At 40.9% G+C, this 20,726-nt stretch overlaps 1 protein-coding gene across 2 annotated transcripts; it reads right to left on the reverse strand.

The window, feature by feature from the left end:
- Positions 1-4,124: 4,124 nt before the first annotated feature.
- Positions 4,125-18,358, reverse strand: LOC104606007 (uncharacterized). 2 transcript variants are annotated; one of them, XM_010271009.3, is made up of 4 exons: positions 17,300-18,354; positions 8,165-8,306; positions 5,212-8,091; positions 4,125-4,628 (listed from the first exon to the last, which is right to left on the reverse strand). In XM_010271009.3, exons 1-4 carry the CDS (start codon positions 18,199-18,201, stop codon positions 4,227-4,229), a joined length of 4,326 nt encoding a protein of 1,441 aa, XP_010269311.1. In that variant the 5' UTR covers positions 18,202-18,354; the 3' UTR covers positions 4,125-4,226. The 2 variants fall into 2 exon arrangements, with proteins under 2 accessions (XP_010269311.1, XP_010269312.1); XM_010271010.3 differs by having other exon boundaries at positions 4,486-4,698; positions 17,300-18,358.
- Between the last annotated feature and the right edge of the window lie 2,368 nt (positions 18,359-20,726).

Consider the following 20,726-nt stretch of genomic DNA (forward strand, 5'->3'; position numbering starts at 1 on the left):
GTCTATATTCAACTTTAAAAAATATTATTTTGGAGTACCCACTTAGACAACGACAAGCCATTAAACCAAACCCATGTCGAGACTACTATCCTTAGGATAGAAAGAATGGATTTCGCCAGGATTTCGTGAAGCTGAACCCAACTCTCATCGGGGGTCGGACCCGAGTAGGGTCACTGGTTTTGGCCGATTTGAGTATAGAGTTGGTCCCGATATAACGTAACACTATTTTGATTTTGTCTGAATTAGAACCTTCACACCCATGACATGTGGTGGATTGGTGTGTTGTAACTTGTAAGCCTATAACCAATCCATTTTTACCTTACTCATTTTCTGCATTTTGATTCTGCCGGTACAAGGCCAAAAAAAAATTGGACTCTCTTCTTTTCTGTTATCTTGTTCACACGTGGATGCAGTGGTTGAATCTAGATCTGGTCATGGGTCGGATTGGACTTTTACTCTGCATTATCAGATTTTTTTAAGGTCCAAGCCTAAGTCTGGCCCGATCATCAGGTTTACAACTTGGGACCGAGCCCAGCCCTGATAAAATGCCCGAAGTATATAACTCATGTCGCCGCTAAAGCGGCTGAATAGAGAGAGAGAAATTATAAAGAAAAAATAAATAAATAATGTGTATATATTAAATTATTAATATATATATATATATATTATAACAAATATTATATATTTTATATTATATAAATAAGTCAGGCCGGGCCGGGCTTTTTTGACAAATCCCGAACCCAGCCCAACACACAATCGGGCTTGGTGTTTTGGGCCCAAGGTCAAACCCATGGGCCTAATTATATATCCAAGCCCGACCGAAATGCAGGCCGGGCCGTCGGATTACCCAGCCCATGAACAAGTCTAATTGAATCCAAGAAATTTGCAAGAAATTCTCACAGTTTCTGTTTACATCCAAAGACCCTTTTCCCCCCCACAACTTACATTTCTATTTTCTATCTCCTTCACCTTTGGTACTATATAAAGCAGAGAGGGTTCTTTGGCTCTCCCACATTCCAATTCCATCCTACAAATTTGAGATCTTCTTGTCTTTAATTAATTTGTTGCTTTGTCTTACAATTCATTGAATGTGAAACATGAAGAATCTAGGCAAACCCATTTCCACATTTGGTCTTCTTTGTCTGTTACTTATAATCTTGATGAATGCAAGATCAACTACCTCTCAGGAAGTTGGTAATGGTAGATGCCTAATATCATGTCTTGTTACTTGTCATCCAGAAGAGAGCCTCATATTATGTCTCGCAAGGCCAAAGGAAAAAAGAAAGCATGTTGTAGAAGTTCATCCTAAGAAAGGAGTAGAGTTAGTTTAAAGTGTAAAAATGGAAGATAATAAACAATGTCTTCACTCTCAGGTAAAAAATAATGAAAAATGTCTTCCATCGAAGGATAATTTTGACCTTTTACAAAATTAACTAATAAACTATTAACGACAGGAACTTATTTAGACACATTTTAGAAGTTCGAGATATCAATGGCACGTGTGAACAATTTCAATGAAGAAATTTGCAGGAGAGACAAAGTGTCAATATTCTATCTCTTCTGGTCTTTTCTTCTTCACCCTTCTTCCTATTCTCCCTATTCATCTTCCCGTTCTCGTTGTCCATCTATCTCTCTTTTCCTCTCTTGCTCTCCCTCTCTCTCTTCCCATCTCTCTTTGTCTTTATTCTTTCATAATAGCTTCCAGTACTGATGCAGTGTTTCATCTTTATTACAGGGGAAATACGGAATGGGTGAGGCGAGGCCGGAGTCGATGGAGCGGTCTGGTGAGCCAAGGCAGAGAATGAGTTGCCATGGCTGGAGGCGGCGTTGTGCGGCGCGTGGGAGGAAGGCAAGGGAGTGGAGGAGAACAACAGTTTCGGCCGTCGGCAAGGCGGCTGTGTTAACTATGGGGACCACGGTTCTCCACTCTCAAGATTACCTCGGAAGCCGCTTTCCACCTGAAACGCTCGGCTCTCCTTCCTTCAGACCTCGGTGGAACCCTAATGCTATGCGTTCTGGCAGGCGAAAGCGCAATCCGTCGGGGTTCCAGGAGAAGGAGAGTGGAACTAATCGATGCCGATCGAGCGTAATTAAGCTTCCGACCAAAAATCTCGTCATGGGGCAAGTTACGATCCTGAAATGCGAAGAAGAGTTGAAATCTGTGACAACCTGTGATGATGAGAAGCAGGCAAATATCGAGAGTGATATCGATTTGGATTTATGTTCGATAGAGCGGCTTGGTCCAGAGCTCGAGATGGTTCCAAAATAGATCCGTCTCACTGATTCGAAGTTCGTCGAGGGTGTGTTTGCGGGATCTACGTTTCTCACACCTCTCCTCCCCCGAGTTCTCTCCCTTTCCCTGCCTTCACCAAAAAGGGCGTTCCTAACAAAAATAATGTGGCGACGACCGATCTCCGTCAATTGTTGCGGCTAGATCTGTCCTGAGTTGGGTCAAGGATGATGTTTCTAGTCGGAGTTGGTGTCCTAATGCCAGATCGGTCACTCTGAAACTTTTGTTATCGTCGGTAGCTCTGCATATTGGTTTTCCTCTATTTTTTCAATAGGCAACCAAGACCGCTTGCACAAATATTAGGTAGCTTTTTCATTTTGGCTTCAGCTTCTGAAATAGGAAGGTAGGTTAGAGTTCCATTTATAGCTCATGTAGTCTGATTTACTGATGTATTTGATCAAAGAAGAATGATAGGGATGCTGTTTGATTTTAGTCTCATGTGGTTTAGGTTCATTTTGGGCTATCCACCGTTGTGTAACCCTTCAAAAGAAATTAAAAAAAAAAAAAAAAAAATCATGCATAACCAGGAAAAAGTGCGGAGGCAACCACTTTTAAAGATATCGCCAACAACTTCTTTCCAGAATTTGGAACATCTTAGTAAACACCAATGTTTAGAAAACCGGACCGGTTGATTGTGACTCAGGACCTTGGCTGGTCGGTCATGCCCCAACAACTGCACTTGATAAAAAGCCGATAAGAATTGGCTGACTGTTCGGTTTAATCGGAAAACCAGCGAATCAGTCCGGTTTTGTAAAACCACCCGGGTCCTTAAACAATTGAAATTTTAAAATGTGTTTAATAACACTTAAACCCATGACCTCTTATTTTGCTTAATTACCATTAGTTCACTTATTTATGTTAATTAATGACTCTTTCTTTTACATATTTTTTTGATATCTTTTGAAGGGATACATAACGGGGGTAGCCCATCCCCCAACCCAGGTGTGGGAATTCAATCACAAGTCTTTGTTATGATTAACATGAGACCTTATACACGTATTTTAAAGTAAATGTAAATTAAGAGACTTGAACCCTAACCATTTCCTTTAAAAATTAAGTAGCTTGTCATCTATCTATCATATTTAAATATATCAAAATTTTATAAAATATATTATATATAGTATTTATATATGCCACATCATCATGGTTTGAACTCCGATTCAACCCTGATTGCACCTCTGACCCATGAACCTCTCCCTTCTCCAGTTTTATGGCCGGTCCCGTTCTCTGAGTATTAGTAAACACCACTTGAATTATTTCTTCTTTGTCAGGAGTCGGTGAATCATATTTCTTCTTTGTCAGGAGTCTTTTGAAATCTAACTTCTCAGGAAGCCCTAAATTCATTTTCCACCCCATTACTTGGTTTTAAACTTTTCCTCTTTATCAAAATCATTATTTCATCACTTATTCCTAATTCAATTATTGTAGATATAGGACAGAAATAGTTATTCTTCATGAGTACATGTGCAGCTTGAGGATTTTTAATATCAGCAGCATAATGATCTAGGTTTTAATGTAAGACAAAAACTTTGTCCACAACTGAAATCTCTATTTTCGTTTTAGAAACCACATGCAATTTTTTCTTTTTCTTTTTTTCTCTTGAATGGAAAAGGAAACAACATGAATTTCGATTTTCAGATTCATATGAGGTTAGAAAACTCATTGATTTCTTTTGTGCAGAATAATAAATAGTCTTATTTATGTATTTTTTCCTTTTATTAATGAAAAACCATAGAAAACTTAATACACAGATAGTTCTATTTTACAAAATTCCCCCTGGAACAGTTAATATCGGTCAACAGCAATTGAAGAGAACATCAAACAGATATCAGAGTTGATCTGCAGAATTATTATCTAATATAACATTGCCGTGGAAGTATAGAAATTACCGACATCTGAAAAGACATTTAAAGAAATACAAGAAGCATAACCCTCTTCACAGTTGATCAGGATTTACAGACAAGCCATTGTCCAATACATTCAATTGACCCGATATCCTGGCCTTGCAGGTTGGACACATAAAACCAACTGAATTTACATGTGTTTCAGAGGTGATTGACTCATGGTTGAACTCTATTCTGCACCATACGCATACAGCTGTAAGCCGACTGCTAGCAACATTTGGTAAGACAGTTTCCCACTCAAACTGATCAGAGGCATCGAGTCCTTGTTCCAGTTCAACATCATATGTCAGGTCCAAGGATTCCCCTGGAAGAGAGCTTGATTCTTGCCCATTAACAAAACTCAACTCTGGATGCTCTATTTCATCAAACCTCAACTCTTCAAAACTTGATATGTTGTCAAGCTTCTGGTTGACATTGCAGAAGTCATCACCTTCCTGTCCATTGAAATAAGAAATTGGAGAAGTTCAATTTATTCTTCCAGATGTAAGACGAGCACTGAAACCACTTCACGAAAACCAAATTACCGCACTTAGAGAATTTGGCATTAAAAATGAAAATAAAAATATAAAATAAAGGCCATTACCCAAAGTCCCAGCTATCTGGGGCCTTGGGAGGGGTGGACTGGATAGAGTCCTAACATTTTGTGTTTTTTCTGGCACAAAGTGGTTGCTATCATACTTGAACCCACATTCTCATGCTTGACAGCCCGACATTTTACCATTGCACCAAATAACGACCCCTAAAAATATAAAATACTAAAGAAAAAATGAAATCCAAAAAAAGAACTTGGTTTCACAGAATATCAAGTCCCTTCATATTTTTAGTAGGAAGGCAAATGCGCTTGGATTTTATCATGTTTCCATTTCTTTTCTCTTTTAGGGGCCATATGGATAATCATGACAACTAAACAAACATAGATGGAGAACAATTTCCTCAATTGTGTCCACAATTATTATGACATTCCTATAGTTTTTTATTAACATCTTGTGGTGGAGATAACATGTGATGCCCGCATACCTTATCTGGGATCATATCAAGGGTGGGAAAACAATCAGATGATTGCATCAGGACCAATGAAGCTTCTGTCATCCCACTCTGCGTTGTATGTTCTTTGCCAGTGCCCTCAATAGCCTCTGTTTCATCATATTTACCCAGTCCAGCCTGACTGCTACCAAGCCCACTTCCTATGTCGTCCAGGCTGGGAAAACAATCAAAGGGCTGCATTAATGGCAGTGTAGGTTCTGTAGTCGCACTCCGAATTGCATTTTCTTCAATAGTTCCTCCAATATCCTCTGTTACAACATTTTTACCTGGTTGTACCTGGATGACATGAAGCTCACTTTCCATCTCATCAAGTGTGGGAAAGCAATTAGATGACTGCACTGATGGCACCAAAGGTTCCATAATTCCACTCTGCATTGCATTTTCTTCATCGGCATCCCTAGTAGCTTCTGTTAAAACATCTTTACCTGGTTCTTCCTGATTGCAATTAGGCCCACTTCCCATCTCAATAGGTGTGGGCCAGCAACCAGAGGACTGCATTCTCTGAATTGCATCTTCTTCAATAGTTCCTCCAATATCCTCTGCTCCAACATTTTTACCTGATTGTACCTGGATGACATCAAGCTCACTTTCCATCTCATCAAGTGTGAAAAAGCAATCAGATGACTGCATTGATGGCACCAAAGGTTCTATAATTCCACTCTGCATCCCATTTTCTTCATCAGCATCCCTGGTAGCTTCTGTTAAAACATCTTTACCTGGTTCTTCCTGATTGCCATTAGGCCCGCTTCCCATCTCAATAGGTGTGGGCCAGCAACCAGAGGACTGCATTCTCTGAATTGCATTTTCTTCAACAGTTCCTTCAGTAACCTCAGTTACAACATTTTTACCTGGTCCAACCTGGTTGCCATCAAACTGACTTTCCATCTCATCAAGTGTGGGAAAGCAATCGGATGGCTGCATTGATGGCACCAAAGGCTCTATAATCCCACCCTGCACTGCATTTTCTTCATCAGCATCCCTGGTAGCTTCTGTCAAAACATCTTTACCTGGTTCTTCCCCACTGCCATCAGGCCCACTTACCATATCATGAAGTGTAGGGAAGCAATCAGAAGTTTGCATTCCCTGAATTGCATTTTCTTCAACAGTTCCTCCAGTAGCCTCAGTTACAACATTTTTAGCTGGTCCAACCTGGTTGCCATCAAACTGACTTTCCATCTCATCAAGTGTGGAAAAGCAACCGGATGACTGCATTGATGGCACCAAAGGTTCTACAGCCTCACTGTGCACTGCATTTTCTTCATCAGCATCCCTGCTAGCTTCTGTTAAAACATCTTTACCTAGTTCTTCCTGACTGCCATCAGGCCCACTTACCATCTCACAAATTGTGAGATGGCAATTAGAGGATGATTGCACTAATGGCAGTGATGAAGGTTTTTCCCTTGCATTCTGCATTGAATTATTTTCATTAGTGTCCCCAGTAGCTTCTATTACAACATCTGTCTCACTTCCAGCACTTCCCATCTGGTCAAGGGTGGGAAGGCAATCAGATTGCTGCAGTGAAGGTTCAACCATCCTACTGTTTATTACATTATTTTCAACAGTGCTCTCATTAGCTTCTATTAAAGAATCTTTACCTGATTTAGCTTGCTTGTCATTAAACCCACTTCCTATATCAATACTTCCAACATTTTCAACTTTGTCAAGCTCGGGTTCTTCAGCAGTACTTAAGAGAACCCTATCTATATTATTTTTGGGCCTGCAGGTTTGCTCATTGGCATAAAGAGTAAATGAACAGCTTTGAGAAGACCTTTCTGGCTCAATGGAAGGCTTATAAACTTCAACATTAGTGCTTGCAGAACCATTTTTTCCACGAGCAGTTTCAAATATAACATTTTCCTTGTCACTAGATAATAGAGTTTCAGAATTAATAACCACCATGCAAGTTTGTCCATTAGAAGATGGCACAAGTAAAGAGCTCATATGACAGTTCTCTTGCTTGGTAGCAGGCTTATCAATTTCAACAATATTGCTTGCAAAACCATCTTTTCCACAAGAAGCTTCAGAGCTAACATTTTCTACCTTAGCAGGCAATGCACTTCCATAATCGAAGCAAGAATTAATTTCAACAGATGTGGTCTTTCTGTCCTTGTGCAAAGTGCCTGATTTATCATCAGTTATCTTAGGATCAACATCCAGCTTATCATAAGATTCATTGCCAATGGACTTGTCAATCTTATTACTGTGCATAGCCTGTTTATTATGTAAGGAATTTACACCTGATTCATAGTTGTCTATAGCAGTACAAGTTTCTGGAGTCAAAACAACACCCATTTTACTATGAGGAGAACCAACATTCAGAGCATTATTAGGCTTGGCAGTTGAAGTTTCTGGAATAGGAACTTTGTCAATGTCAAGCAATGCATCCATCTTAGGGACTGCTGAAGGAATTACACCCAAGGATGGAGGACCAATACTCTTTTGCATAGTAATCTCACCTGGTGATGCTTCAAGACTCCTGACATAGTTCCTCATGTGGACACCAACATGACCATTGTACCGATGCCTTTCTTGGAAAATCTTATGGCAGAACTGACATTCATACTTTCCATCTTTAATTATTACCCCATCAGCAATCGATGAACCCTGCCTGTACCTCTTTGCATTTTTCTGGTGAAATGATAACAAATGCTGCAAATATGCATCCTTTTCATCAAAAGTCATATTGCATTTTTGACATTCTAAAAGGTCCCGTACTTGGACCTCTGCCAAATTCTCAACTCTCAATAAAGCAACTTGTTTGTCATGGTCACTAGATATAGCTGCAACAGTTGAAATTGAACAGAAATTGGGGCTTTTCCCTGTGTTGCCATCCTTGTGGATCAAACCTGAAATCTGTAGCATATCCAATAAATATAACGGAACAGATATATGGCGAACCAAATGAATGTTATAAACAATGACTTACAGTTCCAGAGGTTAATTTATATGCTACATGAGTGCTTTCATCATTGTGGCCAGAAATGAGTTTGCTTGCATCTTGAGGTCCAAAAACAGAGATCAAATATGAAGAGACTTCCTTGCAGGACACAAACTGCTGCCCACTTGGGCTGGATAATAACAAATAGAGAGCAATGGAATGTAAGCAGAGCATCACACAACCATTTACTACAAAGGCAGAAAGAGAAACAGAATCCAAATGCTAGTAGATGCATGGTCTATAATTATAGGCAATTCGATAAGCAGGGTATGGGCATTTGACATATGCTGTGGAGATTGCAATCAATAATCCTTGAATGCTTTTGGCTGAAAGTGATGTGGCAAATTAGATGACTGCCAGCATCCAACTGATGTTGATCTTTGCAGGCTGGCCTAGGCCGTGCCTGGGCCCATATTATAGGCCTGTCCTGGGTGGGGTTCAGCCTGGCCTGCAATATATTTTTATATGTATGTGTGTGTGTGTGTGTTTATTTTATGTTAATATTATTATATATAAAAATTATAATATGACAAATATTATATGTTACAGATAATATTTTATATCATATAAAGTATAACATATATTCCATAAATATAATATAAAACATCATATATATTTAATATAATATGTTTAAAGTCATAGGCCTGGAAGCCCAGCCCAGACTGGTCCATGATCATCCTTACTTAAGAGGCTTGAGTACCAATTCTCAAGAATGTAATGTGCATATTAAGAAGCAAAGAATTGGGCACCAACAAGACAAAAAAAAAGAAAAGAAAGAAGGGATTTATCTATCAAAAGAAGAAAAGAAAAGGAATGAAGTTCCAAATTTGAACTATGGAACTACATTTGATGAAAAGGTGGTTATTTAACCGTGTGTTTGCAAAGCAATAAGAAATAGATGAGAAAAGAAAAACATCAGAAAAGTAGATGAGAAAATATCAAATATGAACTACCTCTTTTTCATTTCCTTAGAACTACCTATCACCAAAAAGTATGAATGTTTCTGTTTAAAAAGCAAAGGATGTAGAAGAGACAACATTTAACTCCAAAAGCTAAAATCAAATTTCCACCAAGGAATGAAAAAAGAAAAACTGGATTCAATTGAGAAACCGCTTTCATAGCGGCCAATGCCAATAAGAAGTATTTCTTTATTTTCAAGCCATCCAGTTTAATTGCTGACAAGAAATCCCATGAACTATTTGTTTCAATGTATCAAAAAACTTGATACAAGGAGTTTATGCCACAAAATAGTTCAGAAATGGTTCTTAGTGGAGTTGAAATTGGCAAATTCTGAAGAGTCAAATTTCCAACACTTCTTTTCTCCTATCCTTCATTGTAGGTTATTAAAATTTTCTCTTTTACTTTTTGATAAATTTCTTTGTTATGTTTACATACACATATATGTGTTTGTGTATGGAGCAAACAACCTAGAGGGCAATTGGGATTTAACCTAATTATTTTGGAACCCACTATAAAATGCTACTCCATAAATCTACTCTATCTATGACCATATTTCTTTGTTAAATAATATCCTCAGTGTTTCCTTACTACTTCAACCATTTAATTTTTGTGGCCTTTGACTTCCACCAAATCATTTTTTTTTCTTTTTGTCATCAACAAACAAAACAAATACCAAGGTTGTAGCAGCTGACATGGAACTAAACCTATAACCAATTTTATCTGAAAAAAGCAGAGGCATATGCATGTGAGCTTATGTTCCCAAAAACACCCAAATAACTTTTCTAAGGTCTAGAATTTGTTTGGACATCATCAGATGAAAATGGTTAAGCATGAATGACTATTCTAGTCTCAGTTAAGAACATATTAACTTCTTCCTTGCTCTGAAAATCTAAGATTAGACTTATAACTCATCTAGAAGGCATCTCACATGCATAGGTGAGATCCATAACAGCAAATATAAAGTACCGCGAGAGAAAAGTACTTAAGGAAAGAGTATTGTTGGTGAACTTCATGCCTTACATATTATAAGTTTATAACCAATTCTATAATCACAATCAATAATCTGAGAAAAGACCAGAAAAAGATAAAAACTCAAGCTACAACTTCCAATGCAACAAAATTTACTGTTTGCTTGAAGGTACAGATTATAACTCTACAAAACAATACCTGAAGAGTAATTTTCAAAACATAAATGAGAACATTGTTCTTAATCTGTTTCAATCCAATTGGCATGTTCTCTTAGACTCTTACTTGGGAAAAGCACCCAATTTTAAAACATAGTCCTTGTTTTATAGAGGTAGAAATAATATGATTATCAAAAATATAAAATGATCAAACTAAGAAAAACTCAAGTTCTCAAAAAATAGTTTAGAGAGGAATTCTGGGCTTTTCAGGGCCAAACAAAAGATAGAAAATTTCTCCTATTAATATATTACTTTATAAGTGGGAAATCTCTCGTCTCCCCTAAGTCTTGATGCATAACTAGAAGCAACTTTGTTTCAAACTCCTTTTTTTTTTCTGTGAACCCTGTCCCACCATTTTGCTCTATCAAGAGCCATGTTCTGTTAGATTGTAAGTAATTTACGTTTTCAGACCTTCTTGCCATTTGATCCCAAGTTTTCCAATGGGTATTTCTTCCTGCTGAAAAATCAAAGAAACCTTAATAACAAGGTCTGAATTTTGTATTTAACATCAGTCTCAATCTTGTATTCTTGTTAGAAACTCAAGTTTCAAAAATTTCCCCAAATTGCACCAGAATACTCTTAACTTTCAAACAACACTCTACAGAAATTAGTTAAACTTCCTTGAAGGAAAGAAATTAAACTTTTCAAAATTATTCATTATAAAAAAACTAAAACTATTGTCAAAAGCTAAAAAACCTGCCAACAATTAGACTCTGTGATTGGACTGTTTAATGTCAGATTTTTCACAAGAACACAACAAAGATCTTGAATATAAATGACAAAAATGGTTATCTTTTTTTAATTGCTAATAAATGTGTGGAGCCCTAAAAAAGGTTAAAGAAGAAGGGAGTAACAATCAAGTAGGATCTGGAGGAAGCCTATGATTTAGTTGACTGGGATTTCTTAATGGAGATTATGAGGAGGTGTGGCTTTGGGATTTTGTGGTGTAAATGGATTAGAGGGTGCCTGCAAACAAGCCACTATTCTGTTATTGTTAACGGCTCGGTAGTTGATTTCTTTGAGGGACTTCGAGGTCTTAGACAAGGCAATTCACTTTGTCCCTTTCTCTTTACTTTGGTAGTTGAGGTCTTAAGCAAGTTGATTTCTAAGGCAAATTTTTTGCAGCTGTTTAAGGGATGGGTAATAGGAAGAGACGAATTCCTGGTATCCCATTTGCAGTTTGCAGATGATATCCTTGTTTTCTATGATGGGATTGCAGAGGTAGGGTGAAAAATCTGAAGCTAGTAGTGAAGCTCTTTGAGAGGATATCAAATTTGAAAATTAACTAGTCTAAAAGTTTGTTGGTTGGTATCAATTTGGAAGATGATCTGAGAGAAATGGCAGAATCTTTGGGCTGTGAGAAAGGAAATTGGCCCATGAACTACTTAGGTTTACCCTTAGGTGGCAACCCTAGAGCCACTAGTTTTTGGACCCCAGTGGTGGAAAGGTTTGAAAAGAGGTTAGCAAGCTGGAAGAGGAATTTTATCCCGTTGGGAGGGAGAATTACTCTGACCAAATCCACTCTAGCAATCCTTCCTGTGTACTTCATGTCGGTTTTTAGGATGCCCAAGCAGTGGTAAGAAGATTTGAAAAGATTATGAGAGATTTTCTTTGGGAGCCTGGGAAGGGAAGAAAGACCATTTAGTTAGATGGGAAAAGGTGATGAAGTTGAAGGATGAAAGGAGTAGGGCTGTCAATGGGTCGGGTCTGGGTTGGGACCAGCTAGAATCGGAACCGGCCCGACATGAAATATCGAGGACCTGGACAAGATAGGGTCTGTAATTTTTAGACCCAGAACCTAATCGATTGGTTCTCGAGACAATTGGGTCTAACCCAATGGATCCGATTATAATAAATAAATATATATATGTGTGTGTGTGTGTGTGTTTAATATATATTTATTATATGTATACGGCTTGAATCAGGTCTGAATCAGTTTGGTACTGGGTGGAACCAGTTCTGAACCGATAATAATTGGGACACTATATCAGGACTTAGAACCGACGAACCAGAACCGGCCCAATTGGTTCAGGTCCATTAGGTCTGTCAGGTCAGACCCAACCCATTGACAACCCTAGGAGGGGTCTGGGTATTGAGAATATAAGGCTGAGGAATACAGCTCTGTTGAGTAAATGGCTTTGGAGATTCCCTGAAGAAAATGAGAAGTTATAGCAATAGAGTTATAACAAGCATCCATGGATTGTCAAACAATGGGTGGGACGCATGCTGCATGCACAGAGCTACTTTGGCTGCTCCTTAGAAGGCTATCCATGACAATCTTCCTGTGTTCCTCACTCCCATTAGGTATGACTTGGGTATGGGTCAACAAAATAGGTTTGGGGAGGATATTTGGATAAGGGAGTCCTCTTTATCTGAGGCCTTTCCTTCTATCTTTGAACTTTATATTTCATAGGAAAACCTGTGTCTGGATTTGTCAGCTCTTCCTCCTCCCAATCAGGTTTGGATTGGAATTTAAGCCTTATTAAGAATCTTAGAGAGTCTGAAATTTCCAGTGTTACTGCTTTGTTTAGCTTGTTGAATTCAGTGGTCTTGGGGGGTAGTGATTTAGATTCTAGAGTGTGGGCCCTTGATCATACAGGTTCATACTCTTGCAAGTCCTTTTTGAACTCTCTTGTAGCCACCTCCCACCCTTCTTTCCCTGTAAAGGAAAAATGTTTTCAGCCCATTCCTCCTAAAATTAGTGCTTTCTGTCGGGTAGTGCTTCATGTCTCCATTAATACCTGTGATTTGCTTTAGCGGAAAAGAACAAACTGGTGCTTCTTATGTAAGTTGTTTGGTGAGACTACTTTTCACCTCTTAGTTTCTTGTCCTTTTGATTTCTCCATTCGGGAGTGGTTCTCTTCTCTTTTTGGTTGTAGATAGATCCCCCTTGATAGCTTGGAGGGACTATTTAGCTCTCTTATTTTTACTTGCTCTAAAAGAAGAGGCGGGATTTTGGGGAGATGCACTAGAGCAACGGTGGTTTGGACACTTTGGAAAGAAAGGAATCTAAGAATCTTTGAAGGCAGGGAAAGAAGTAAGGAAGCCGTGATAGAAGCAATAACTCTAAGGGTCGTAGGTCACTCATTGGGTGAAAATTTTAAAGCTCTTTGCATATTCAAGTTGAAGATTTTTTCAGTTCGTGGAGTTCAATTGCTGTTTTTTCCTCCAAAAGACAAATAATTATAGAGGCCTAGTCACCCCCATGTGCTGGGTGGAAGAAATTGAATTTTTATGGTAGTTGTATGGGCAATTCAGGCCCATCGGGTAGAGATGGGGTAATTAGAGAGGAAAATGGAAACATCCTAGCAATGTATTTATTATGATCCCGCGCGTAGGATCCCGTCACGGGCCGGTCCACGGTGCGAAAGCCCTGCTTCCCCTTGCGCCTTCCCTTGCGTGCAGACCCTATTGCGAAAACTGAATGGGTGATTTGTCCGAGAGACCACCCGAACTCTCCCTTGGGGTGATTTGTCCAAGAGACCACCCGAACTCTCCTCACTATTTTCTTGGCTGGAAAACTGAATGCCTTTATTTCAATTCGTAGCTCCTTAAATAGGAGATTACAGAAGGGAATTCCTAATTAAACTCAAACTCCAATTTGAACTCAAACTCCTAATTACCTACTCCTAATGGTAACTCACTCTTACTTAAGATAAAGATAAAGATAAGATTAGATAAAGATAAGAGATAAGGGATAGGATAAGGATAAGGTAGGCTGGCGGCGAGTTGGCTTGACGTGTCCAGATAAGGGTGGGCCCACCCCTATGAGCTGTCGTGTGGGCCCCGCTCTACTGCTGCTGTCGGGTGCGTGCGCGCGGCTCATGGTGCCGCTGCCTCGCGGTGCGTGCACACAGTGTTGCTGCCGCGCAGTGCGTGCGCGCGGCTCATGGTGCCGCTATCGTGCGGTGTCGGGCGTGTGCGCGGTGCGTGCTGCCGTGCAGTGCGTACGGTGCGCACTGCTGCCTGGCGGTGCGTGCTGCGCGCCATGGTGCCACTGCCGTGCGGTGCCGGGTGGGTGCGCAGTGCGTGCCGCTGTGCGGTGCGCGTTGCGCGTTATCGGTGCATGCTGCTGTGCGGCCTGCCGTGCATGCTGCTACCTATGACTGCTCCGCAGTGCGCTGCCGGATGGTGTGCCCATAACATTACACCCCTCCCGGACTACGAGCTTGTCCTCAAGCTCGTGTTCAGGATACATGGCTTGGGACTCTGCGAATGGATCAAACGGTTGCACACTATTTCTTAGTCCACCAACAGTATGAACAACAGGGACAGCCCCGTCTCTCAGTGCACAACGCTGGACTATTTGATGCAGACCCCTGCCACCTTCTTTAGTTTCCAGCTCCCAGGCGTAACCATGGCTTACAGTGACTACCCGCTCTGCTGCACTCAGGCCAGCCGCAAGGCCATTGAAGTGTTCCCTACCTCCTGGGTCATATAGTTTGAAGTAGTTTTGTGGAAGATCCACATAACAGACACCACATACTGGACCACGACCCCAGTGTGCTATGTTGTGGATCATAAGAATGCACCGGGTATGCTTACAGTCGAGGACCTCAAGGGCGGACTTACCGGAGAGGACCATGCGTTTTAAAATATCCTCTCGGCCTTCCCCATATATATTTTCCTCAATATTACGAAACATAGGGCTATCCATGAACACAATCTATGCCATCAATATACGCTTGGAAGAAAATTACCTCTATATCCTGCCCCTCCACCTTACATCTCTTGCACACTCCTGTTTCTTGGATTTCTGTATAGTTACCATACTGTGGTGCCGCAACCATAGCTTTATGTCCACGCCAAGCCAAGGCCCCCGGTAAAGCCCCAGCAACATCGCCAAGCCCACCTGTCTCCGTCAAAGGAGCGCATTCTGCGGGTTCTACTATAATGTTCGTGACATCATCCTCGGCCAAAGGAGGAGACTTTACAGTTTCATCCTCCGTGCGCTGATCCTTGGAAATAACTGCGGCTGTAGGGGCAGCGATCTGTTGTTCGCTGCATGCCTCTGCCCAGTCCGGACCGCGTCTGTTGGTGTTGGCGATTCCCTCCGAACTCATTTCTTTGTTGGAGAGGAATGCTTCCAACAGGCGTCGCATCTCCCGGACGTCTTCCCTGACTTCACGAACCTCCATGTTGGTTTCTGCAAGTTGGTGTTCCAGTTCGTGGACTTTGGAAGACAGCTGCTCCATATCGCCCGTGACGTTTGGCTCTGATACCAATTTGTTATGATCCCGCGCGTAGGATCCCGTCACGGGCCGGTCCACGGTGCGAAAGCCCTGCTTCCCCTTGCGCCTTCCCTTGCGTGTAGACCCTATTGCGGAAACTAAATGGGTGATTTGTCCGAGAGACCACCCGAACTCTCCTCACTATTTTCTTGGCTAGAAAACTGAATGCCTTTATTTCAATTCGTAGCTCCTTAAATAGGAGATTACAGAAGGGAATTCCTAATTAAACTCAAACTCCTGATTCCTACTCCTAATGGTAACTCACTCTTACTTAAGATAAAGATAAAGATAAGATTAGATAAAGATAAGGGATAAGGGATAAGATAAGGATAAGGTAGGCTGGCGGCGAGATGGCTTGACGTGTCCAGATAAGGGTGGGCCCACCCCTATGAGCTGTCGTGTGGGCCCCGCTCTGCTGCTGCTGCCGGGTGCGTGCGCGCGGCTCATGGTGCCGCTGCCGCGCGGTGCGTGCGCGCGGCTCATGGTGCCGGGCGTGTGCGCAGTGCATGCTGTCATGCAGTGCGTGCGGTGCGCGCTGCTGCCTGGCGGTGCGTGCTGCGCGCCATGGTGCCGCTGTCGTGCGGTGCGCGTTGCGCGCTATCGGTGCGTGCTGCTGCCTATGACTGCTCCGCAGTGCGCTGCCGGATGGTGTGCCCATAACAGTATTCAGGTTCTATTCAGAAAGGTGATGTGGTGAGATCAGAGCTAATGGCAGCAGTTTATTGGGTGGAGAAGGCTAAAGAAATGGGGATTGAGAGACTAAGATGGTTTAGAAGATCCATGCTGTTGATGGCCTAACTAAACAAGGAATTCAGAGATAATCCATGTTTTAGGCCTATTTGTAAATTTGGGACGGTTTTTGGGTTTGCTATTTTTTTTCACTACCTTTTGTTGTACTTTCTATTCTAAATTAATGAATAACATTTTTCTTGTTGATAAAAAATGGTTATCTTTTTTAACAAAAACAGTTGTCTTGTATCTTCACGAAGCAGAGGAAAGCTTCAAAAAGTAGAACATAACACTCATGAGCCTTTAACTAACCCTCACACTACATCCTTATTCCTTCTCCATCCTGAACATTCCATACATCAAACTCCAGACCTAAATTGAGGAGCTGACAGTTAAGATGCAAATTACACATTGAGATCCGCTACTTAACTTGAATGAGGCAACTCAAACAAACAGTTAAAATCCCACCTCACACTACATCCTTATTCCTTCTCCATCCTGAACATTCCATACATCAAACTCCAGACCTAAATTGAGGAGCTGACAGTTAAGATGCAAATTACACATTGAGATCCGCTACTTAACTTGAATGAGGCAACTCAAACAAACAGTTAAAATCCCACCTCTCTAAATTGAGTTCAACTGTGATACCGGAAAAACTTATAACCTATCAACTAGTATCATAAAAGTCATTCAAAGGGTTTGCAGTAGATTAAATTGGAATGAAAGTGATCAGATTTGACATCTTTTGTTTCATGCATTGCTTATACCTTTGGATTCCCAATGGATAAATTAATTTATTGCAAGGTTGTTCATGTGCATACATGCACATGAAAGTTCACCCCAAATAGGTTCATTTACATAAGTCATTTGAAACCAAACAGTAACTAGATTCTCCATTAGGCTGAACGCTGAACGAGTAGGATATTATGTACACGACCAATTACTAAACATAACACAAAATGGAAATAAAAGAAAAGGGGAAGAAACGGGAAGAATAAAATTAGTAGTAATAAGACCTTATGTATCTCCGGCAATTTAACCAGACGCGACCTTCTTTCCTCTTGAGGCTGAGTAGAAGCTTCCAACCTATGGGCAAGTTATCTCCAAAATCACTGGCATCAACTATCTTCCTTTTCTTCCTCCTGCTACCCCACTGTCCATTCAACCCCCTCAGAAACCCTAATAATTCTGCTTCTGTCTGCAATCCAGAAGTTCTCCTCTTCAACTCAGGACCGAAAGGATCATTAATTTTAGCCAAAGAAGCAGCATCAACGACCACACCATTCCGGTTTACAATTTCCATAGGCCGATTCTGCACGTAGGATATGCTATCGTAAACAACAACAGCGTTGCTCATACCGCCGCCATTTCCCTCTACCTTGGGCTTCGGTTTCCTACCTCTCTTCCTCTTCCTTTCCCCGTCGACAGAAGCAACCGGAAATTGTTGCATAGAAACTCCATTCTCCATCTTCAAGGGCTCGGAGAGCGGCTCTCCATGGTCTCCTTCAAGAGGGATTAACTCGGTAACCGAATTGTCCTTACCGAACAGCTCCCGTAGAATAGAAACAATCTGTTTGTTCTCTTTTCGTTCAGGATCGTCGACGGGGTTCGGCGGGGGTTTAGGGACGGGAAGAAGGGCGGCATGGCGCCTGCGACGACCAATGCTCGTGACTTCAGGTTTGCTAGGGGCGAGGCGGAGACGAGAGTATGTCTGCTTTCGACTTCCGGCGCTCTCGTTGAAGACGGAACGGTCGATTTTAGGGATTACAACGTCATCACAACGGCGAAGGTCGAAGGCGTCGCCGGAGCAAAGAGATAACGAGTTGAGTTCCGATTGAGATAAGAAGCGGAGATCGACAAGTTCGATGGATTCGAGTTGCAGGGGTTTAGTCGAAGAATCGACTGTGAAGCTCGCCATGGAAGGGGAGGGGAATGAAAAGGAGGTGGAGCTTCCTTTTGGAGACAAACGAGGAGAAGTCGAGGTCAGAGGAAGAAGATGAAGGTACAAGGTGTTTGAAATTACCAGGATTTTTTTAATTTTTTTAATTTCGCGAGGCAGTGTACTAGATGTCACGTGAGGTTCAACCAGAACGGGAAGCTAGTTACATTTGGTACAGCGAGTAGTACGAACTGTAATGATTTATTGCCGATCAGCCGATCCACACCATTAGCTCTCTGATCAGATGGGACACATCACACAGAGAAATTTGACGCTGAAGTTATACTCACTTATACATACAGTGAAGCAATAGCATACAGGCGATGTCGGTCTGAATGGTTGAACCAGCAGGTTGACCCAAGTGATTATCTATGAGGTCATCGAAAAGGACGGTCTGACAGGACAGGGCAGTAAGTTAGTAGACGTGCAACGGACCATAGCGTCAGCCATCAGTTAGCAGACGTGTTCGCTTGTGATTGGTTCTGTACTAAGTGATAGACAGCCAAAGCGAGCAGCAAATCCCGAGTCATGAGGATAACCCGATCTTACAAAGCGCACCTCACACCGACTTGACAGACACATCCCACCGTGCATTATGAATTAATTACGAAAGATATTCTTGATACATGGTGATATGTGTCACTGAGGTCGGTGTGAGGTGCGCTCCGTAAGGAAAGATATTCTCGATACATGGTGATATGTGTCTCTGAGGTCGGTGTGAGGTGCGGTTCGTAAGGAGTAAGGAGCAGTGGGCGTATGCCCCACTCATTGGTTTTTCCGTCCGTTAATTACATGTAATAAATCTATAAATATTTTAAAACCCCAAATTACCCTTATTTTATTAAACCATTTTTAGATTATGTTTGATTTGAAAGGAAAGAAAAGGTAGGGCAACCTTTACAAACCTTCTATAAATTTCTGTTTTTTTCTTCTTTTCCTTCAAACCAAACATAGCCTAAAGGAAAACTAGGGAGAGCAAGGGCGAGTAATAAGGAGTAAGTGGGTGAATAAAAAAAGAACAATAGAAGCTATAGTTGTGAGTTCGAATTTGGGTATTTAATGTAATGAACCGATTAATCTATGAAAAATATATATTATATAGCAAAGAGAAGAAATACAAATTTTATATGCATGAGTATAAAAATGATCTTACAAAGTTATGAAAGATATAATTCCCAAAAAGAAATACAAATTTTATATGTATCATAATGGAACCATCTTACAAACAAAGTCATCAAACATGCTCATTCATCTTGTGAACAAACAAGTTTTGTGGAATAATGTCTTCAACATATGAAACTATCCTCAAGGGAGCACTTACCATAATAGAAAATGACAAAGGCAACGGTTCTTGCTTCGAAGCAAAGTTCTTCATGACATTTTCCAGTTTTGGAGGATCGAGGGTAGGGCTAGAGAAAAAGAGTAATGTGTGGTCGAGATTCCATCTCAATAAGCTGGATACTAATCTGGCGACGAGCAAGGACATTCCAAGCCTTCAAGACCTGATTTTCTAGTGCATGGTCAAAGTAGAGCTACTCCATAGCCTTGTGTCATTTTCTTGATTCAGAACTCAGAAAATTTGCAACCCAGAAACGAAATTGGGGAATAGGACAACTAAAATAAGCACAGGGAATAAACAAGCTCCAAATCAGAAGTACACCACTAAGCTAAAGAGCAAAATTTCATCTTCAGAAACCACATGGAATGACACCATTTCCATTTCGGTTTTCTATTCTCAACTAAAATAGGAGCCATTGTTGAGTTGAGATGTTATCATTCTTGGTTTCATACCCCACCTCGTCCAGCAATCATGTCCCATGGCGTTTTGACTTTCGACATTCCTCTGATGAATTCTAAGTGTCATCAACGTATGAACCGAAATAGAACTAACAAATCATAACCAAATCATCCATATTCCAGCTGATTAGAGAATACCCATCATATCCCGCCATCAATTATCACACTATTTCTTCGTCTTCCCGGTTATTAGAGATTCATCTCCATCATCAATTATTGTACAAATCTGTCTACAAACATAATCCACCATGGGCACCAGAGAGAATAACTACCAGGCAAGCGTGTTCAGTCCGTCACCATGGGAGCTTGTAGAACGAATTTGAAATTTCATTACATTGGCATAGGGGCATTGCAACCCCAAGACCAAGAAAAGGTTTTCAGTTTGATTCCATCTTTTTGTGCAAACAATCTAAAAGCGCGCATGGAAGCCTTCTAAGAATAGGAAAGGACACTTTCCACAGGAAGCTTTGCATCTCTCGATTAGTTCAACTTGCAGACGACCAAATTTACATCTTTTTGGATTAACAAGAGACAAATTACTACAACTTTTATTCAATTTCACTATCTTTACAGCTACAACAGAAAGGGGCACAAAGAGACCTCTCAGATACAAAGACCCCCCCCCCAAAACGCAACTCAGATACAATAAACCTGCATGAACCTAAACCACATGAGACTAAAATCAAACAGCATCCCTATCTTCTTCT

Source organism: Nelumbo nucifera, chromosome 1 (genome assembly GCF_055504915.1).
Source record: "Nelumbo nucifera cultivar China Antique chromosome 1, China Antique-T2T, whole genome shotgun sequence".
NCBI classification, from domain to species: Eukaryota; Viridiplantae; Streptophyta; class Magnoliopsida; order Proteales; family Nelumbonaceae; genus Nelumbo; species Nelumbo nucifera.

Excerpts from the sequence above, each read along its gene's own strand:
- LOC104606007 (XM_010271009.3), bottom strand. The coding sequence starts at position 18,201 with ATGGCGAGCTTCACAGTCGATTCTTCGACTAAACCCCTGCAACTCGAA. Across the intron at positions 8,092-8,164 it reads ATAAATTAACCTCTGGAACT|ATTTCAGGTTTGATCCACAA; the intron begins GTAAGTCATTGT and ends GATATGCTACAG. Across the intron at positions 4,629-5,211 it reads TTGATATGATCCCAGATAAG|GAAGGTGATGACTTCTGCAA; the intron begins GTATGCGGGCAT and ends TTCAATGGACAG.